The sequence below is a fragment of the Acomys minous genome (genome assembly GCF_964271855.1).
Source record: "Acomys minous genome assembly, chromosome: 10".
In the NCBI taxonomy this organism is placed as follows: domain Eukaryota; kingdom Metazoa; phylum Chordata; class Mammalia; order Rodentia; family Muridae; genus Acomys; species Acomys minous.
The window spans coordinates 49,337,217-49,356,384 of record NC_140491.1 but is presented as its reverse complement, the minus strand read 5'-3'; the positions used below and the strand labels follow the sequence as shown (position 1 = coordinate 49,356,384).

Sequence of the window (19,168 nt, the reverse complement as noted above, 5' to 3'; positions counted from 1 at the left end):
AGGAGGGTGTTTGCATGCGGGGAAGAGGAGGCCCAGGTTCAAGGGGGCACAGTGGAGGGCTCTTTTACATTCCTTGGGGACCATTTAAAAATCTCAGAACAGAGCAAGGAGGTGGTGGCGCCTGTCTTTAATCCCAGCACTCGGGAGGCAGAGGCAGGCGGATCGCAGTGAGTTCGAGGCCAGCCTGGTCTACAAAATGAGTCCGAGACAGCCAAGGATACACAAAGAGACCGTGTCTCGAAAAACCAAAAATAAACAAAATAAAAATCTCATAACAGCCTGTGCTTTGAGGGGCCCAGTTCTCTGTGAAGCTGGTCCCAGCAACTGCCACAGATGTTGAGGTACGGGCTGTTTGTCTTATGGCTTCAAGCTTGACCGGAGTCACTCCTTACTTGAGCTCTCAGGTCCTGTATGTGACTTATGAGATCTGTCACAAACACCATAAACCAGAGCACCACGCAGCGCTCTGAGTGAGAAGCCAGGCAGGGAGAAGAGCTGCTGGCATAGATGGCCCACAGCCTGGTCCCTCAGACCTGAAAAGGGCGGGGGGGGGGGCGCTGCACCAAATATGACTGTCTTCTTGCCCCCTGCTGAAGTGCCAGACTAGACACCTGCTTTAGGGCATAAGCTCAGAAAGTAAGAGGGACCTGGGGGGTGGGGCTGGAATTGGAGGTGTCAACAGTTGTGGCTGGCCACATCTAGAAGATGAGCTTCAGAGCCCTAGGGTGAGGAAGAGACAGCCCGAAACCCCAAATTCAAGGTTTGGTTTCGTTTGGGTTTCGGTTTTTCCAGACAGGGTTTCTCTGTGCAGCTGTTTAGGCTGGCCTTGAACTCACAGAGACGTTCTTGCCTCTGCCTCCTGAGGGCCAGGATTCAAGGTATGCCCCACCACAGCCAGCTAGAGACAGAGTTATATCCTCAGGCTGGCCTCCAGTTCCTTATGCAGATGAGTATGAACTTAAACTTCCAATGCTTCTGCCTCCCAAGAGCTGGGAGGCCATGTGTGCTCCACCAAGCCTGACTTTATATGGTGCTAAACTCTGGGTGGGCTTTATGCCTGCTAGGCAAGGCTCCATAAGGGTGGGGCAACATCCCTAGCCCAGCTGTGACCTGGGGCGAGTCACTGGTTCCCTTATCTTTATAGTGAGAGGTAAAAAGTGCTGACAACCCCACAGGAGCTGTCCCACACAATACTTAGAAAGGTGTAGCTAGCTCTGTTGATGCCAGTTCTGAGTACAGGAGAGCACTCAGAAGTCCTGCTGGGTTCCCCAGACTTCTCTCTGTCCACCCCCCCCCCCCCATGCGATAAACACGTGGCACCAAGACACTGCAACCATGTAAGGGAAATCAAGGCTTTAATTGTGTTGGAAGGCCCTGCTGAGGCCTGGCCAACAGCTGCCTCATGACCACCTCTGGGACCACCACTGTGATAATGGGGGGGGGGGGTAGAGTGTAGGGGCCAGAACCACAGTCCCTGGGCCTTGGAGGTCCTTCTTGCAGGACCCCAGTCACAGAACAGTGGTACAAAGCCCACAGCCGAAAGACTTCCTGTTCGTCAGACCGTGGGGGCAGCCTTCAGGAAAGCCCTGGAGAGTCAGGCAGGGCCAGACTCAAACTAGCAGCCTCCCTAAGGGAAAGTTTTTGTCCTTCCTGCTCCCAGGTGGACAGTGGCTTAGGATTCTCTTTGAAGAGATAGCTGAGGTGATCTGGGGAACATAGTTCCAAGGGCACTTGAGGTGGTGGCAGGGACCAAGGACATCCCAGGGCTACCATCTGACTAGCCGAAACTCAATGGTTTCCCCGTCCTGGGGTTTGTAGTCAGCAATGCCTGCAGAAAGACATGAGACAAGGGAGAGTTAGCAAGGCAGTGCCCCGCCCATAACCATGTCCTGTGACCGCTACCAGAAGCCACATCTGTGTAAAGCCACTCAGGGTTTGGTGGTAGGAAGCTGGGAGCTTGTACAGAGCCAGCCGGAGACTCAGAACCAACCTCAGCAGGGTCCCCTCAGGCCACAGGCTCATACAGCAGTGAGGGCGCCCCCCAGTGGCTGAACATGGGAGGAACAGCAGGAAAACCATGGAAGAGACAGGGCAGCACTTGCTTGCAAGGTCAAAATGGAGTTGTGAGGCAGAGAGAGTGACTCAGTGGTGCAGAGAGTGGGTGAGCTAGAAGTGACCCTTCAGCCCAGGAGGAGACCTGGCTTCAAGTTCCAGCTCTGTCACTCACTAGCATAATGAACACCACATTCTCATTGGAGAAAAGAGGAGCCAGGCTGGGCGTGGCTCAGTGGAAGACACACTTCCAGACAGGCCTGAGACCCTCATTCATTCCTAGCTCCACAGAATTAACAAATTGGAAAAAAAAAAAACAACAAACAAAAAACAAAGCCCAACAAAGTCAGAGGACTGAGAAAAGTTCCTTGAGGACCCAGCTTGTCCAGGAACGGTTCCATCTGCTGACTCATTTTTATTTGGTTGGGACACGGGTTGAGACAAGGTCTGGCTATGTATACCAGGCTAGCAGCAAACCCTGTCTTGAAGAAAAACAAACAAACAAATAACCCAAAAGAAACAAAGAAATAGAAGCATGTAAATATGTCATTAGTGATTTCACATTAGGATTTTACATCCTTGAAGGATAATAATATAGTGGGCTATAGAAGATATATCATGTAATATTAGTTTATCAACTAGAAAAAATTACACATCTGACATTTTACATCTATTGGACAGTGTTGACAGAATATAATTTCATTTTTAAATGACAATAAGCATTGCACATATTTCTTTTTCTTTCTTTCTTTCTTTTTTTTTTTTTTTTTTTTTTTTTTTTTTTTTTTTTTTTGGTTTTTCAAGACAGGGTTTCTGTGTATCTTTGGCTATCCTGGACTCACTTTGTAGACCAGGCTGGCCTCAAAAAGACCTGAACTGGAGAGATGGCTCTGTGGTTCAGAGCACTGTCGGCTCTTCCAGAGGCCCTGAGCTTAGTTCCCAGCACCCACGTGGCAGCTCACAGGCACCAGGCATCCAACCCTCTTCTGGCCTCCCTGACTACTACACTCCTGTGCACAAATCCACACACTCTCACACAGGGTTTCTCTGTGTAGCCTTTGCTGTCCTAGACTCACTTTGTAGACCAGGCTGGCCTCGAACTCACAGAGATCCAGAGCCACCTGCCTCTGCCTCCCAAGTGCTGGGATTAAAGGCGTGCGCCACCATGCATGGCTCAGTTAAATAGTTTGGATCCAGCTTTGAGTGTGAATGATTTCCTGAGGCTGTGGCTTCAAGGCAAAAGCTGGGCTGGGTGGAAGCAGCCTCGCTGCTGGGGCAGGGTGGGGTAGGAGGGTATCCAGGACGCAGGCCACAGACTCACCTTGCAGCAGGGGAGTGTCAGGGACTCGGAGGAGCTGCCAGAATTCTCGGCCCCCAACTTCTTTCCCCAGTACAGATGTCAGGTAGGGGCCTGACAAGGAGGCCTGTGTCCCATACCTAGAAAATAAAAAAAAAGTAAAGAAAGGAAGTAGGGGGCTGGAGAGATGGCTCAGGGGTTAAGAGCACTGACTGCTCCTCCAGAGGTCCTGAGTTCCATTCCCAGCAACTGCACAGTGGCTCACAACCATCTATAATGTGATCTAATGCCCTCTTCTGGCCTGCAGGTGTACATGCAGGCAGAGCACTGTATATAGCTACTGTCCCCAAGGAGGAAAGTGGGGCTCAGCCACACCAGCAGAAACCTGCCTCCCCCAGGGCCAGCATTCTCCCAGCCCTTCAGCGCAGCTTAGGTTGGGTCAACTTGAAACACACTAGTGACACCTGGAAAGGGGTGTCGCTCCATTGCTTCCATCAGATTGGCCAATGGGCATGTCCTTGGAGCCTTGTGTTGTTGAGGATCGACTGTGGGCAGCATCCACACCCTGCAACCCCTCAATAAATGAATTGTTCAGGGAATGGCACAAACGGCCGTTTTCCATTTTTTGAGTTTTGTGTAAGGGGGTGCATGCACGCGCACACATAAACGCAGGCCTCTGTGAAGGTCAGAAGAGGACCTTGAATCCCCCGCATCTGGAGTCAAGGGCAGTTGTGAGTCTTGCTGTGTGGATGCTGGGAACTAAACTTGGGTTCATAAGAACAGAATAGCACTAAACTGCCAAGCCATCCAGTCCCTTGAACAACCATTTTCTTTTTCCTTTCTTTTGGTTCTTTGGGACAGGGTTTTGTAAGGGCAAAATCAATGCCATGTTCTATAGGTAATGTATATTCTGCAATTAATGATGGTCTGTGTGAGAACCTGTCCTCTAGGTGCTCTTCTCCCTGCGTTCTGGGAACGACACCTGCCAGCAGTCCCCAGAAACTCCACGGGAGCCATTACATTCAATTAGCTCCCAAGGTTCCTCTAAGATAAAAAGACTTCCCCTCCAGACTCAGCCTCCACCCAACCTGCCTAAAGATCAACACTCCTGGGACCCACAACCCCCGTTTCCCTTTATAAGCCCATCGCCCTTGAAGCTCGGGGTCACTCTCTCATCCTGCTGCGTCAGGAAGGATTGTGATCCGAAGCTCTGAGCCTGTAATACAGGACCCTGTGTGTGTTGCATCGGTATTGAGTCCTGGTGGTCTTTTTGGGGGGGGGGGTCTCATGATCTGGGTGATCTCGGTATAACAGTTTCTCTGTGTAGCCCTGGCTGTCCTGGAACTCACTCTGTAGACCAGGCTGGCCTCAAACTCACAGCGATCTGCCTGCCTCTGCCTCCATAGTGCTGGGATTAAAGGCGTGCGCCACCATGCCCAGCGCAATGGTCTTACTTCTGAGGCCCTCCACGGCTATGCTGGGCCACTTCCCTCCATATCTGTCTGCAGAGATATCCTGGGCCTTCCATGTTTGTCTGGCCCTTGCATCCTCTCAGGCAGCACCGCACCCCCCACATCCCCCACTCGAACAGAACAACTTCTCAGATTGACATCCACAGTGGCCTCTTAGAAGTCCTCAAAGACCTGACTAAGAAGCCTGAAATATTATCTTCATTTTGATTTGGTATCCAAACACAAACCCTGGGGGGAGGGATGAGGTGGGGGGAATTGGGGAAGAAGGGGGAGGAGAAAAGGAAAGAAGAGGAGAAGGAAGGAAGGATTTTACTCTGAGTAAACCCACAGTGCCTCTCAATGACCTTATGGAATGGCCTTAGGGCAGGGCTGGTGCTACAGCAGGACTGAAAGTTCAAGGGCAGCCTGGGAACTCCCTGAGACACAAGAAGATTAATCTTGACTGTCAGCTTGCTGGGATTTAGAGTCACTATGGAAACCGATTTCTGGGCATGTCTGTGGGGAGGTTTCTAGATTATCTTTTTTTTTTTTTTTTTTTTTAGATTTATTTATTTATTATACAGTGTTCCCCCTGCATGTACCTACACTCCAGAAGAAGGCACCAGATCTCATTATAGATGGTTGTGCGCCCTCTGGTGGTTGGTGGGAATTGAACTCAGGACCCATGAAAGAACAGTTCTTAACCTCTGAGCCATCTCTCCACCCCTAGATTATCTTAGTTGAAGGACGACCCACTCTAAATTAGGGTGGTCCCGTTGCATGGACAGGGTCGTGCGGTCAGCGGAAAGGAGAGCAGACGGAGGCCAGCAGTGTTCATCACTGCGCTTTCCCAGCTGTGAACATGACTCAGCCCTCTGTCCCCTGCTGCCACACTGTCCCACCATGACCAACTGTTTCCTCTAGAACTATGAGCCTGAAGCAGCCCTTCTCGCCTCCGCTTGCTTCTGTGAGGTCTTCTGTCTCTGTCGCAGCAATAAGACAAGTGGCTAATGCAGACTTTGTTTCTACATGGAAAGTAAAATTCTAGTAACTTCAATAGTGCAGCTCCTGTTTAGCCTGTAAGGGGCTCTAGAGTCAACCCTCCACGGGGGTATGTCACTTAACCTGGGAAGTGGGGGCATTTTCGTCCCTTAAGAGACAGTGGTTTCGCTGGGCACACACCTTTAATCCCAGCACTTGGGAGGCAACAGGAGGATCTCTGTGAGTTTGAGGCCAGCCTGGTCTATAAAGTGAGTCCAGGACAGCCAAAGCTACAGAGAAACACCCCCTCCTGCCCCCATGTTCCCTCCTCCATGCCTTTGGTTTTTTGAGGCAGGGTTCTCTATATGGCCTTGGCTGTCCTGGACTCACTTTGTAGCCCAGGCTGGCCTTGAACTCACAGTGATCTGCCTGCCTCTCCCTCCCAGAGTGCCACCATGCCAGGCCTCGAAACCTTGCCCCGAAAAACAAAACAAAAAAATATAGTGGTGTTTACACAACTCTGGTCTAAAAGTTCCCAGCCCCAAAGGCCCAACAGTGTCCACTGTCAGCTCTCCCTGGAACTCTTGTTGGGAGCAGAAAGCAGGAATTTCTCAAGATGAGGCAAGAGTCCAGGGGACAGAGCAGGCTGGTAAGGACTCAATTGCTCTGAGCCAGTGTTGTCCCTGGTTGGCCATGTCCACCTCCAGGTATGGCCAGGGCCCAGCAAGGAGCAGCAATTAAGATGTGTTCCCAGCCTGGCATGGTGGCACACACCTTTAATCCCAGCACTCGGGAGGCAGAGGCAGGCGGATTGCTGTGAGTTCGAGGCCAGCCTGGTCTACAAAGCAAGTCTAGGACAGCCAAGGTTACACAGAGAAACCTTGCCTCAAAAAAAAAAAATGTGTTCCTTCTTAGGCTTGTCAAGTCTCAAGGGACAAGTACGCTGCCCACCATCTCAGGTTATAATTGGCAAGATTTTCTTGTTTTAATCAAGGTTCTTTGATATTATTAATCTCCCTAGAGCTCTCACTGCAAACCAGGCATTACGCTTACACAAAGCATGTTCACCATGGCCTTGTGAGGAGGAAGAATAGTTCATACTCTCACTGAATAACTGTCCGGCTCACTAGGCCGGAGTGGGGGTCAGAGTGGGGCAGAGGAAGTGGGATTCCAAGTCTGGGTCTCTGATTCTAGAGCCTGCTCCTTTGATGACAGTGGTGGTCCACAGCTCCCACCACAGGCCAAACACCACAGGCCAAAACGGAGTCAAGAAGGTAGGGGCCGAAATTAAGCCAGAGCTTCTCCCAAGAAACTCCTCTCCGTCTTCCCATGATACCATTTCAAGCACAGAGGGCTGAGGGGAGTGAGGGCCAGGACGGCGTGGGGTGGGAAGTCTCACGTGAATCCTCCTACGTCATGAGCCATCTTCAGGACGTCTTCCAAGGTGGACCCAGAGAGGACAAAAAATGTTTGTCTGTATGGTGGCAGGACGCTGGAGACCTCCAGCGTGACACTGATGATCTGTAGGATGTGGCCTGATGAAGGGTCCTCAACAGCTGGTACCAACATGGCTATGCCAGGGAGAAAAGAGGAAGCAGTTGTCATGAGGAACCTAGGTGTGTGTCCTCCTTTTTCCCCAAGGAGGCCACGGCCCATGTGGCCCACGGCCTTCCCTCATAATATCATGAACACCTGCTCAGCTGAAAGCCAGCCCTTATCCCCAGGCCCCCGGCCTTCAGTCTCCGTTCTCCATAGTCTTCCACAGCCAAGTCTGAGCCCCTTGCGGCTGTCTCTGCTTCCTGCCTCCCTCCTAACTGCCACACTGTACCTCAGAGGACTCTTTCTACATTTGTTCATGTGACTTGCCGGCCACCTCTAGTGGACTCGTCCTCTTCCGACGCATGCATCTACTACTCCTGCTCACCCTCCCACACCCACTCTTTTCCAAGATGGCGCGCCCCCCCCCATCCCCCCTGCATTATTGGCCTCTGTGCCTTTGCTCTTGCCTTCCCTGCCCCTTTGCCTGTTCCTCCCACTTCTCTGGCAAATCCCACCTCACTACTTTAAGTTCTTCACCAAAATGGCACCCAAATGATTCAATGATGGGGAATCAAGGCTCATTAGGTAGGAGCTGGAGAGATGGCTCAGAGGTTAAGAGCACTGACTGCTCTTCCAGAGGTCCTGAGTTCAATTCCCAGCAACCACATGGTGGCTGACAACCATCTATAATGAGATCTAACGCCCCCTTCTGGCCTGCAGGTGTATTTGCAGGCAGAACACTGTATACATAAGAGAGGGGGAATCGTTAGGTATCAACTTTAAACCAAATACGTGTCTCTATTCAGTTGTTCATTCCCTCATCTGTGGTAATAAATCTTACTTGTCACTCTGACTAGATCTAGAGTCAACTAAAATGAAAGCCTCACTGGGTGTGGTGGCAAATGCCTTTACTACCAGCACTCAGGAGGCAGAGGCAGGTGGATTGCTGTGAGTTCGAGGCCAGCCTGGTCTACAGAGTGACTCCAGGAGAGCCAAGGCTACACAGAGAGACCCTGTCTCAAAAAACCAAACCACCTTGGGCTGGAGAGCTGGCTCAGTGGTTAAAAACATTGGTTGTTCTTCCAGAGGTCCTGAGTTCAATTCCCAGCAACCACATGGTGGCTCACAACCATCTATATATAATAGGATCTGATACTCTCTTCTGTAATGCAGATGTATAGGAAGCCAGACATAAATAAATAAATCTTAAAACAAACAAACAAACAAACAAACAAACCACCAGCCTGGTCTACAAAGTGAGTCCAGGACAGCCAAGGCTACATAGAGAAACCCTGTCTCGAAAAACCAAACCAAACCAAACAAAACAAAACAAAACAACAACAAAAAACCAAACCAAACAAAACCAATAAATCATCCTATCAGTTCTGCTCCATTAGAGGACCTTGGCTAATCCACTCTTCCCATCCATTTGCTCAAACATTCCCTCAGCGGGTATCACACAGTGGGTATCACCAAGAGCGATCTTTTTGGTTTCTGTCTCTACACCATGACCTCATTTTAGCTGCTGTGCCCTATGCTGACCCACACAACCATGTTGGCTCAGCAAAGCAGAACTGGCTGATCACCCCGGCTCCTGGGACCCGCAGACAGCAGATCACTAAAGAAACAGAAAGGGTTTAGCTACCCCTGGGTGCCTGGCAGTCTGGGAAGATGAGATCCAGGTAGGTCTTGTGGTTCAGGACCGGTAGCAGCTGGGAAATCATCATAGGGTTCTGGAAGGCCCCACCCTGCAGGCTGGTCTGCAGAGATGCCCTTGCCTTGAGGCACGCTGCACCCAGCTCTACCCCAGGTGCAGGGGAGACCATCAGAAACTGTGGGGACAGAGGAGAGGTAGGTCAGCTGCTGGGGCGGAGCCAGGTCTCCCAGCCTCTCATTGGCCTGCTGAGTGGTCATGGCTGTAGGACCGCTTTCCCACCTGTAGTGCCAATGGGGTGCTATAGAGATTCCCAAAGTCGCCCTCGGGGGTCTGGGCCTTCAGGATCTTCTCTCGCACTGTCTCAATGGCCGTGGTGATTCGTGGTCGCAGATCGGGGTTGAAACTGAAGCGATCCAAACAGGTGAAGGCCAAGCCAGCCATGGCTGCCGTGTCTAGGGGGGATAGGGCCTGGTATTAACTGGTGGGTTTTAGGGGGTTCAGTTTCATCTAAGGGTACCAGTCTAAACCATATGCCAGGACTCCTTGGGTCCTAACGCTGGACATACTAAGCCTCAGAAAACCTCCCAGGCCTGGACAAATTGCTTTGGTTTGTCCCTGAATGCCTTGAGAGCAACAGGTCAGATGAACAGATTGAAGAAGGGAATCCCAAGAGGATGGATCCTATAGTACCTGCTCCCAAACCAGGATGCACATTGGGACCACAGAGGGAGCTTTATTTTATTGATTAATCAATTCATATTGTTTTTGTACTGTGGAGTATTGGATTTAGGGCCTCAGGCATGCTAGGCACTGTGCCACTGAGTACATCTCCAGCGCCTCGGAGAGTCTGACACTAACAATGATCTTATCAACGCCTGGGATGTCTAATTAAATTGATAGGGAGCTTCCAGAGCCTGGGACTTTATAGGTCTTCTCCTCCCTAGAGGTAGCTGTAATGTGTCCACTGTGTTTCTCTACAAGCCTCTGAGACAAGTCTCTTATTGACAAAGGTCCTGGCACCTTTTTCTCTCTGGGCAACCATCTAACCCCCTGCTCTATCCTGCCTACCCTACCACAAGAGGCCCTACTACTTAGTCACCCCAAGAAGCCCAGGCCTAGCAGAGACCTTGAATCATAACGACTGAAAAATGGTGGTGGCCCAAGGTTGCAACAGTGAGGAAGCAGAGCAGAATCCTCAGGCTGTACGGTGCCAAGTGCACCCAGTGTGTGCGTTAAAACCTCTGTTTGTAAAGCACTTTTTTATTGAGCTCCTACTGGGAGGTTGACTGACAACAGAGGACTGGAGGGAATGGCCTCCAGTGAACATGTGATGGAGCTGGGTCAGGATCCAAGTCCAGTTTCAAAGCTAGCTCACAGCCCCACCCCCCACCACCTCACTTCTAAGGGATCTGATGAGAAGACCATAGGGGCGGGTCATAGAGGCTCTCCCCTGGGGCTCGGGGAACCTAGGTTTTGTCCACTCACCCACAGAGAGATGGCCCTGGTAGCTAAGGTAGTCATGTTCAACAGCATATAGGAGCTTGCCCACCACGCTGTCGTGGACTCGCTTCTGGTGGACACACAGCGCCAGGATGCTGAGGCTGTACTGGTAATAGCTGGTGCGGAGCTGGCCTTCATGATTGTGCCCTGAGATTGGAAAGGTGAGGAGTAAAGAGATGTGCCAGCCAGCCAAGGACAATACAGGCGGTAAACTTTAAACCCCTACCCAGATCTAGCCAATGGCCAGAACATTCTCCACAGTTGAGTGGAGAGTGGGGTATGACTTTCACACGTACTCTGGTGCCTCATATTTGACCATGTCCCCTGGAGGGGCAGACCTGGTGGCACTCAGAGGAAGGATAGCAGGATACCAAGAAGAGACTTGATACCCTATGAGCATATACAGGGGGAAGAGGTCCCCCTCAGGAACAGTCATGGGGGAGGGGAATAAGGGGAAAATGGGAGGGAGGGAAGAATGGGAGGATACAAGCGATGGGATAACCATTGAGATGTAATAAAAAAAAGAGAGAGAGATGTGCCAGGCTCGAGGGCTTCTTGCTCAGTCTCTTCCCAGCAAGAAGCCCCATAGCTCACGGGACCCCATGATCTGCATGCTCCAGCACATTCCACGGAGACCATGGCATCCTACATTTTTTCAGTATCTGGATGCGGTCCCAGTGTATATGGCAGGTTCTGTCCTTACAGGTCAGAGTAGAAGATGACAGCTCAACACATGCTCATGACATGAGACAGCATAACAGAAAGGTGGCCCAAGGTCCCTGGAGCCACGTAACAGGAGCCTTTAAATAGCTGGGAAACTGAGACAAGATTCTTTACAGAAGCAACTCTGTGAGGCACGTATTAATGTCCTGACTTGTTTAGGAAGGCCAGCGTGGCTGGAACATGTAGAGAAGCAACCAGGCCAATGCCTAGAGAGTGTAAGGCATAAGCCAGGCTGGGCCTGAGTGTTATGAATGGAATGGTGAGGGGCCCAGCACATTTAAGCTGCATGAAGAACAGGTTTCTATTGCAAAGCTTTGCTTAGGCTGTTAGGCATTGTGTCCAAGTCAGGAGGCTGGAAAGTTGTCAGAGAGGCTAGGGAGTGAGTGGAAAGGAGGCTGTGCAAGTCCCAGAGGTGGATAACCAGGCAGTCTTGATGGGCTAAGCATCCCAACAGGTTGTGCGTGGGGTACCAGAAAGGCTTGGTCAAGCATGGCAACTGGGACCAGCCTGAGCATCTAGGGAGACGTGATGTGGACAAAGAGGGAGTTAGAAGAGGCCTAAAAAGAAAAACCCAAAGTTCTGACCCCCACCAAGAACCTCACCTAATGAGAACAATTATGAATTTGAGGCCTGCCCTAAAACTGCAAACAACCAGACCCGTGGGTGAGCCCTCGCAGACGCCCCCTACCCACCCTCTCAGATGGTGCCGGGCTTACCAATAGCCTTCTTCTCATCCTCCAAGAACCACTTGAGCTGTGAGACCAGCCTGTCACCCTTTCGGCTCCCAATGAACTCACAGTTGGCTCTGAGAGCAAGCAGGTAGAGGGCTAGGCGGCCCCCGGAAGGTTTGGTCTGGCAAACACTGCTATCGTCGTCGCTGGAGGCAGACCTAGGACAAGGCAAGCCAACAGTGCCTTTGTGAGAAAATGTTCCCTTGATACGCCTGGCTTGGATCGCACTAAGGTCACAAAGTGGTGTGAGATGCATGCCACAGATACTTACAAAGAAGAAAGGCTAGAGCCAAGGCTAAAACATAAGGGTGCCTACATCCAGGTCACCTGGGCTGACGCCCAGCTTTGCCATGTACTCTCCCCTTCGTGTCCTCTCCCTCCCCTGAATTCTTGCGAAGGAATGGAATCCAGAAGGTACTTTATGGCTTTGCCCCTTTTGTTTTTTGTTGTTATTGTTGTTTTCGTTTCTGTTTTTTTGAGACAGGGTTTCTCTGTGTGGCCCTGGCTGTCCTGGAACTTGCTCTGCAAACCAGGCTGGCCTCGAACTCATAGAGATCTGCCTGTCTCTGCCTCCCGAGTGCTGGGATTAAAGGTGTGTGCCACAATGCCTAGTGACTGACAGCTTTTTCTTATTCTTCCACCTCTCATTCAAACCCCAGAGCAGGCCTCTCTCTTTAAAGGCCACTCTTTGAAGGAGAAACACAGAAATATGCGGCTTCCAGACTCTGCATGAAAGGACACAGTTCTGAATTCTCAGTGTCTGTCTTTAGCCCATGAATAAACAATAGAAAGAATTAGACGCCGCTTCTTTGTTTCAATATACAACCATAACACGCTTGGTTATGGATTAGTGATGTCTGCCTTAAGTACAGGTGGGGCGCACAGAAAGGTGTTGCTTTGAGGCTCATGGATTAGTGATGTCTGCCTCAGACACAGGTGGGGAGCACAGAAAGAATTAGGTGCTGCTTCCAGGAATCAGGGGCTACAGTTTCAGGACAAAGGGCCACGTGTTAGCATTTCTGATCTAGTACTGTTACCCCTTCACTCTGAAGATGGAGAAAGGCCCAGAGAAGAGAAAACATGCCTAACGTTTGTCAAAAAGCCATGGAGATACCCCAGTCAGAACCCAGTCTCCTATCTCTTATCACACGGATCAAGTCACAGGGAAAGCCTGGAGAGCAGCATTACCCCAGGAGGCACTGCTGGTAAGTGAGCTTAAGGCTGTGCAGGTAGAGGTCCTCCTTGGTCCCAGCCTGCAGGCTGGAAAGGCGCAAGCCAACGTAGACGCTGGGGTTCAATTGCTCCGAGGAGACCCGATCCATCCAAGGTAAGAGACGCTGGCCCAGATTCTGTACCAGCTGGCTGTCCATCTGCGGTATTACTGAGGAAAGACAACGGTGTGAGAGAAGCCTCGGGGCTATGCCACTAGCAGGCAACTATTCTGAGTCATCTCCTCACCAGACAAAACCTTCTTCAAGGAAGAAGCGTTTCTATTCCCATTACCACACACCCGACACCCCACCTGTGTGGAGAAATGCCCGCTGTGGTGAAAGGCAGTGTGTGAAAAGGAAAGCAGCATCTCCTAAGAATTAGAGTGGGTCAGGGAGAGATAAATGGTGGGCTGAGAGCAAAGGATGTTGTTGCCAGGCGACCCCCCCACCTATCAGGAGTGACCGGAGGCCAAGCCCAGCAGTAAGCCCAAACACCCATCTCCTTTTTCTCTCACACCAGCCCTGTGGTGTCGATATTTTCACTGTTGTTTTGCACAGAAGAGGAACGAGAAGTTCAAAGTCAGGCTGTTTTCTATGATGCGGAGGACCCGCGACTGTGTCAGACTGCAATCCCCTCCGCTTGCTCTTTGGCACCCTCATGAATGTATGTATGATCTACCCACTGATGAAAGGTCCAAGCCTCAAGCAGTGAACATTACATGTTGAATTTCCCATGCTGTAGGCGGCCAGCTGATTCCTCCAGCTGCCTGGGGAAATTCCTCCACGTGAACCTTGAGAGACCACGCTCTCCACCATCCCTATTTAAGTGAAAAGGGTCTGGCGCTGGGAGAGCAGCTACTAACAACCTGTCGAGACTTAGGGTTTACCTGGAGATATGTAAGCAACATACTGAAATCTCAGGGCTATGGCCCAGTTCCAGTTGATGGCCGACTTCCGTTCTTGGGAAGGACCCACACTCATAATGGGGAAGAGTAAGTTGTCTTGGAGGCACTGTTTACTGACTCCCAGTCACTGTCTGCTCTAGCTGTCCAGTAGGCCTATATCCCAGCATGCCAGAAAGTTCCTCCCTCCCTGAGAATATGAAAAAGGCCTTCTGTAGGGCCCTTTGCCTGCCTTCTTGGCCTTTCTTGCCCAAGGACCACGGTCTCTTGATCAAAGTCCCATCTCTTTAACCTGTTAGTCTAGAAGCCATAGGTATCTATGAATCTGAGGGGGCCATTCCCTACTGTGAATTCTAAATCAGTGTTTGCTGTGTGGGCCAGGCCAAGGCACCGGACTGGCTTCTCATGAAATGCTCACTTTGTTTTTTGGTTTTTCGAGACAGGGTTTCTTTGTGTAGCCTTGACTATCCTGGACTCACTTTGTACACCAGGCTGGCCTCGAACTTACAAAGATCCACCTGCTTCTGCCTCCTAAGTGCTAGGATTGAAGGCATGTGCTTCCTCACCCAGCGTTTTAGTTGGTGTTTTTGTTTTTGTTTTTGTTTTTGTTTTTATTTGGGAAATGTTCACTCTGACAGTCAGGCCCAGGCTGGACATGGTGACACAGGCCTACAACCTCAGCACCTGGGAGGGTAAGGCCTAGAATACATCATAGTGAGATTCTCATGGGAGCAGACTTACTTTTGGGGTACCTGTCTATTTTTCCAGAGTCCTATGAGTATCTCTGAGGGCCTCTGCTCTGGTTCTCAATCTTTCTGACTGTCCTTGTAGGACTTTTGTTTTTTAATTTAAGCAGGGTCTCGTGTCTTCCAGGCTGGCCTCCATCCAGCTCAGGATCTCACTGAGGATGACCTCGATTGAACTACTGCTCTTCCTGCCTCTACTCCCTACGTGTCGGGGTTACAGGTGCATGCCACTGGGCCTGGACTACGCAAATGCTGGAGATTGCCCCAGGGCTTTGTCCATGGTCGGCGGGCCCCTCTACCAACATTGCAGCTCTAGAACTCTGGTCTTCCACACTTCTTTGAAATTATTGAGGGAGCCCAGAGACCTTCCCCCAAGTTCTGAGGGGCATCTTGAGTCAGCTTGCATTAAAGTGATAAGAAAAGATGCTGCTTGTAACAGGAGGCTGGTAACCACAATTTACCATCCAGGAGGAAGGAGCCAGGCAGATTCACTCAGGCTAGTAAACATGGCCTTAGGAAAGGTCCCTGTGCTGGCTAATCTTGGCTGTCAACCTGAATGCATCAACAGAATCGCCTAGAACACAGGCTGCTGGGCACACGTGAGAGGTGTTTTCTTAATGAGATCACAGCCAAAAGCAAGACAGCACACTCCAGATCTGAGCTAAACTCTCTGGTGGCAGCCGCGGTAAGAGAAAGGAGGAAGGCTTGCTTTTTTGCCTGCTTGCCTTCACTCCCACTGGCAAGTTCATCTACCCTAGTCCTGTGGCTGGCCGGTATTGGGTCTACCTTCTTCGTGATTCCAACATACACTGAAGACCAGCGAGTCTCCAGGACTCCAGCATCAGACTGGGTCGGCAGAGATACCCAGCCCCACAGATTGAACAACTGTGGGATTCTCAGCCCTTCCATCAAGAGCCAGCCATTGTTGTACGACCATGAGGTCATCCTGTAAGTCAGTCTTTTAAATATGCCTGCTCATTCTATCAGTGCTGGGCCTCCAGAGCAGTGGTTCTCAACCTGTGGGTCGCGACCCCTTTGGTGAACCTCTAGCTCCAAATATATTACACACACACACACTACAATTTGTAACGGTAACAAAATTACAGTTATGAAGTAGCAACAAAAAAATCATTTTATGGTTGGGGGGTCACCACAACATGAGCAGCTGTATTTAAAGGGTCGTGGTGTTAGGAAGGTGAGGACCACTGCTCTAGAGAACCCTAATACAGCCCCAACACACACTCTCACACCGGGGCGTCCTGTACACAGGGTTGCCTGGCTCTCCCACCCAAAGGACTGGCTGGCTGGCATTCAAAAGCCCAGGAACCCTCTCTGTGTAGGCTTTAGTGAAGAGTGCTGTCCATATCATGGCATACGGAACCTTGACTGATGAAGCAAGCTTGCTGTCCTCACACCACAGCCAGGGGGAAGGCCAGAGGAACAGCCTCAGCTCGCTCCACAGACGGCACAGGAAGGCCGGGGGTGAGGAAGGAACTGCACCCCAAAGCCCTCAAAGTTCTCATGATGGCGAGGGAAGGAGGGAACGCTTGTGTGGTAGGGCATGGGGACCAACAGCTCAAGGCTGAGGTGGGCTTGCTGAAGGAAATCCCTGAGGACTGTCTGGACAGCAACTAGGGGCCCAAGGGTGAGGGGCTTCTTTTAAGACAGGGTCTCTCTGTGTAGCCGTGGATGTCCTTGGACTCACTTTGTAGGCCAGGGTGGCCTGGAACTCACAGAGATCAGCCTGTCTCTGCCTCCCGAGTGCGGGTGTTCAAGGCATGCACTGCCACACCCAGCTAGGATGAGGGGACCCTTATTTGGACACGGCCAGAGAGTCCAGGTGGCTAGGAAAGATGCTGGCCTGAAGTCCCAAGAACTGAACCAGGAAAGTTCTGTTAAAGCTGAGGCACCTTGAGCAGGCCATTTGGTCCTTTGATCCACGACTTCTTTACTGGACACCTGTTTCCCAGGGCTTGCCCAAGGTCATTTGAGAACCAGTATGCATGGTACATGAAGGACGAAGGGGAGAAGGGGACAGGGGGAGGATGGCCACACACAACCTGCCTTCCGCTTCCTGCCTGGTCCCATGACTGCCTGAACCTGTAACCTAAGGCTCACGGTCCGCAGAATCTGTAAGAGGAGGTCTCCTGGGGACTACAGGCCTGGGATGAGTACCTGCTTCCCTTCACCTGGAGTGTTTGCACCCCCCCCCCTTCCCTCCATCCTTGACTTCTTTCCCATCCCTCTCCCTGACTTGATGGGCAGCCCCGCCCCCATGGCTTTCTACTGTTGCCCCTGGGTGACTGGTTTTGCATCAATCCTGGTAACCCAATCTGGCACCTCGTGCCTTTGACCAGCCTCCTTTCTTAGAGCATAAACTCCAGGACAGTCTGGGAGGCCCATGTACTCCCCAACTCTTTCTTTAAACTAAATCCTGGGCCTGTACCAGAGAGGCCTCATAGATGCTGAGTGAGTAAATGAACAAATGGCTGGATGAATTGGGGGGAATCCCGTCTAGGGGGCAGGGGTGAGCAGGTATCCACTGGGCACGCCCAAGCACTAAGCTCCATTAAGCCTAAACTGCTGTGGGGGACTTGAGGGACAGATAGGTTTCTCCAGCCCCCACCCCCAGTTTCCGATCCCTTAAATATATAACACAGGGATCGGACAAGGCAGCCATCCCTCCCTGAGACTCCGGAGGCAACGGGCTCCAGACTGTGTGGCCGCTGGTTACTTACCACAGAGCTCAGTAAGAGCCCCGAGGACTCCTGACAGGAGCAGCAGTGCCTTCAGGGGCTCCATGGCAGGCAGAGGAGGGCTTGTCTGACTGCAAGCGGTCACTTGCTTTGAGAGAGAGAGGCAGCTTCCTGTCACTGATTAATTGTCTCTCCAACGCCCCGAAGCACACTGCTAAGTCAGCAGAGAGAAAAGGGGAAAGGTCTGTTATGGGGCAAGAAGCCAAAGAACAGAGGAAGGAAGGGCGGGGCAGCTCTCTTCCAGGTGGGGAGCAAAAGTAGAGGCAAGACCCGTGGGACAACCCGAAGCCAACCGTATCTGTCCCTAAAGCTTTCAAGACCCCGGAAGCAGCAGAGAAAGCCTAGTGTCTAGTCTGTCCCAAGTCTATCTGACCGAGCTTGCTTGCCGGGTGTCCCTCCCCCAGCCCGCACCCCCACCCCCAGCCAGCACCCCTACCCCTACCCCCATTCCCGCCCCTCCTGCTGTGGCTGCAGATATTCAGGACTAGGGTACCTACCTGGTGCACCTCACAGCAGTCCCTGGAAGTACCCACTCTGAGTCTCGGGGACAAGGAACAAGAGCAAGGGCTTACGGTGATCATGTGATCACGTGAGGGCGCTCTCCGGAGTCAGCTGTTCTCAGCCGCCACCAGCCTGCCAAGGAGGTGGGGCAGCTGCTGGAGCTGGCCCAGACAAACAAGTTTCCTCAATCAGCGGAACACAGCTGGAGCTTCCTGGAGGAGAGCAGCCGCGTTGAAGAACCGGGATGAATCAAGCAAGTCACAAAACCTTTGGGAACAGGGCTGCAAGGGCTACTTACCCTGAACTAGGAAAATCGTTTAAAATCATCCCAGCAGAAGGAACAGAAGATTCCTTATCTGCCTGGCCCCACTGGAGACGCAAAGTACCAGGCTAGCAATGCTGTGTGACCTTGGCTAGAGTTGTTTAACCTCTCTGAGTTTCATGTTGCTCTCCAGATATAAGATGAGAGTGTTGGGGCTGGAGAGATGGCTCAGAGGTTAAGAGGGTTGGCTGTTCTTCCAAAGGTCCTGAGTTCAAATACCAGCAACCACAGGATGGCTCACAACCATCTGTAATGAGACCTGGTGCCCTCTTCTGGCCTGCAGGAGTTACATGCAGGTAGAACACTGCATAAATAAATACTAATTAATTAATTAATTAATTTTTTAAAAGATGAGAGTGTTGAACAAGATTATCCTAACAGCATTTTTTCTAGCTTCACTTGTGAGGATGTTGGGGGCATAAAATGCCTCTAATTATCTTCAGATGAGATGTTTGTTGCAATTATTTTTATGGCAAAATGCCCAAAGGTCACACTTTCAAGAGAGCCTATTTTTGTACCAGTCTAATTATCCCATGCCAAGCCTCAACACAGATGAACATGGACCCGTGCAGCCGCTATTAATTAGCAGTGCTCGTTAATGTAACGTGTATGCTGTTACCATGGGGCTGGCCTGGCCTAGGTCATGTCAGAGAACGGGAAAAGGACAAAGGACTATATCATAATGCGGGAATTTCTGTCTGAAAACTTGGGAGTCGCATGTCGGGTGCACACCCCCTAGCCCCAGCCACTCAGGAGACTGAAGTAGGTCAGACTGATCCCAGGAATTAATTCCCTGCCA

The 19,168-nt window shown here is 51.1% G+C and overlaps 1 protein-coding gene across 2 annotated transcripts; it reads right to left on the bottom strand.

Moving 5' to 3' along the window:
* Positions 1-1,338: 1,338 nt before the first annotated feature.
* On the bottom strand, positions 1,339-18,194 carry TCN2 (transcobalamin 2). Of its 2 annotated transcripts, none has more exons than XM_084797819.1 (10): positions 18,044-18,194; positions 17,529-17,700; positions 13,120-13,312; positions 11,917-12,089; positions 10,463-10,624; positions 9,257-9,429; positions 8,966-9,152; positions 7,181-7,352; positions 3,374-3,489; positions 1,339-1,828 (listed from the first exon to the last, which is right to left on the bottom strand). In XM_084797819.1, exons 2-10 carry the CDS (start codon positions 17,590-17,592, stop codon positions 1,767-1,769), a joined length of 1,302 nt encoding a protein of 433 aa, XP_084653945.1. In that variant the 5' UTR covers positions 17,593-17,700; positions 18,044-18,194; the 3' UTR covers positions 1,339-1,766. The 2 variants fall into 2 exon arrangements, with proteins under 2 accessions (XP_084653945.1, XP_084653946.1); XM_084797820.1 differs by having other exon boundaries at positions 17,529-17,697; positions 18,044-18,167.
* Positions 18,195-19,168: the final 974 nt, after the last annotated feature.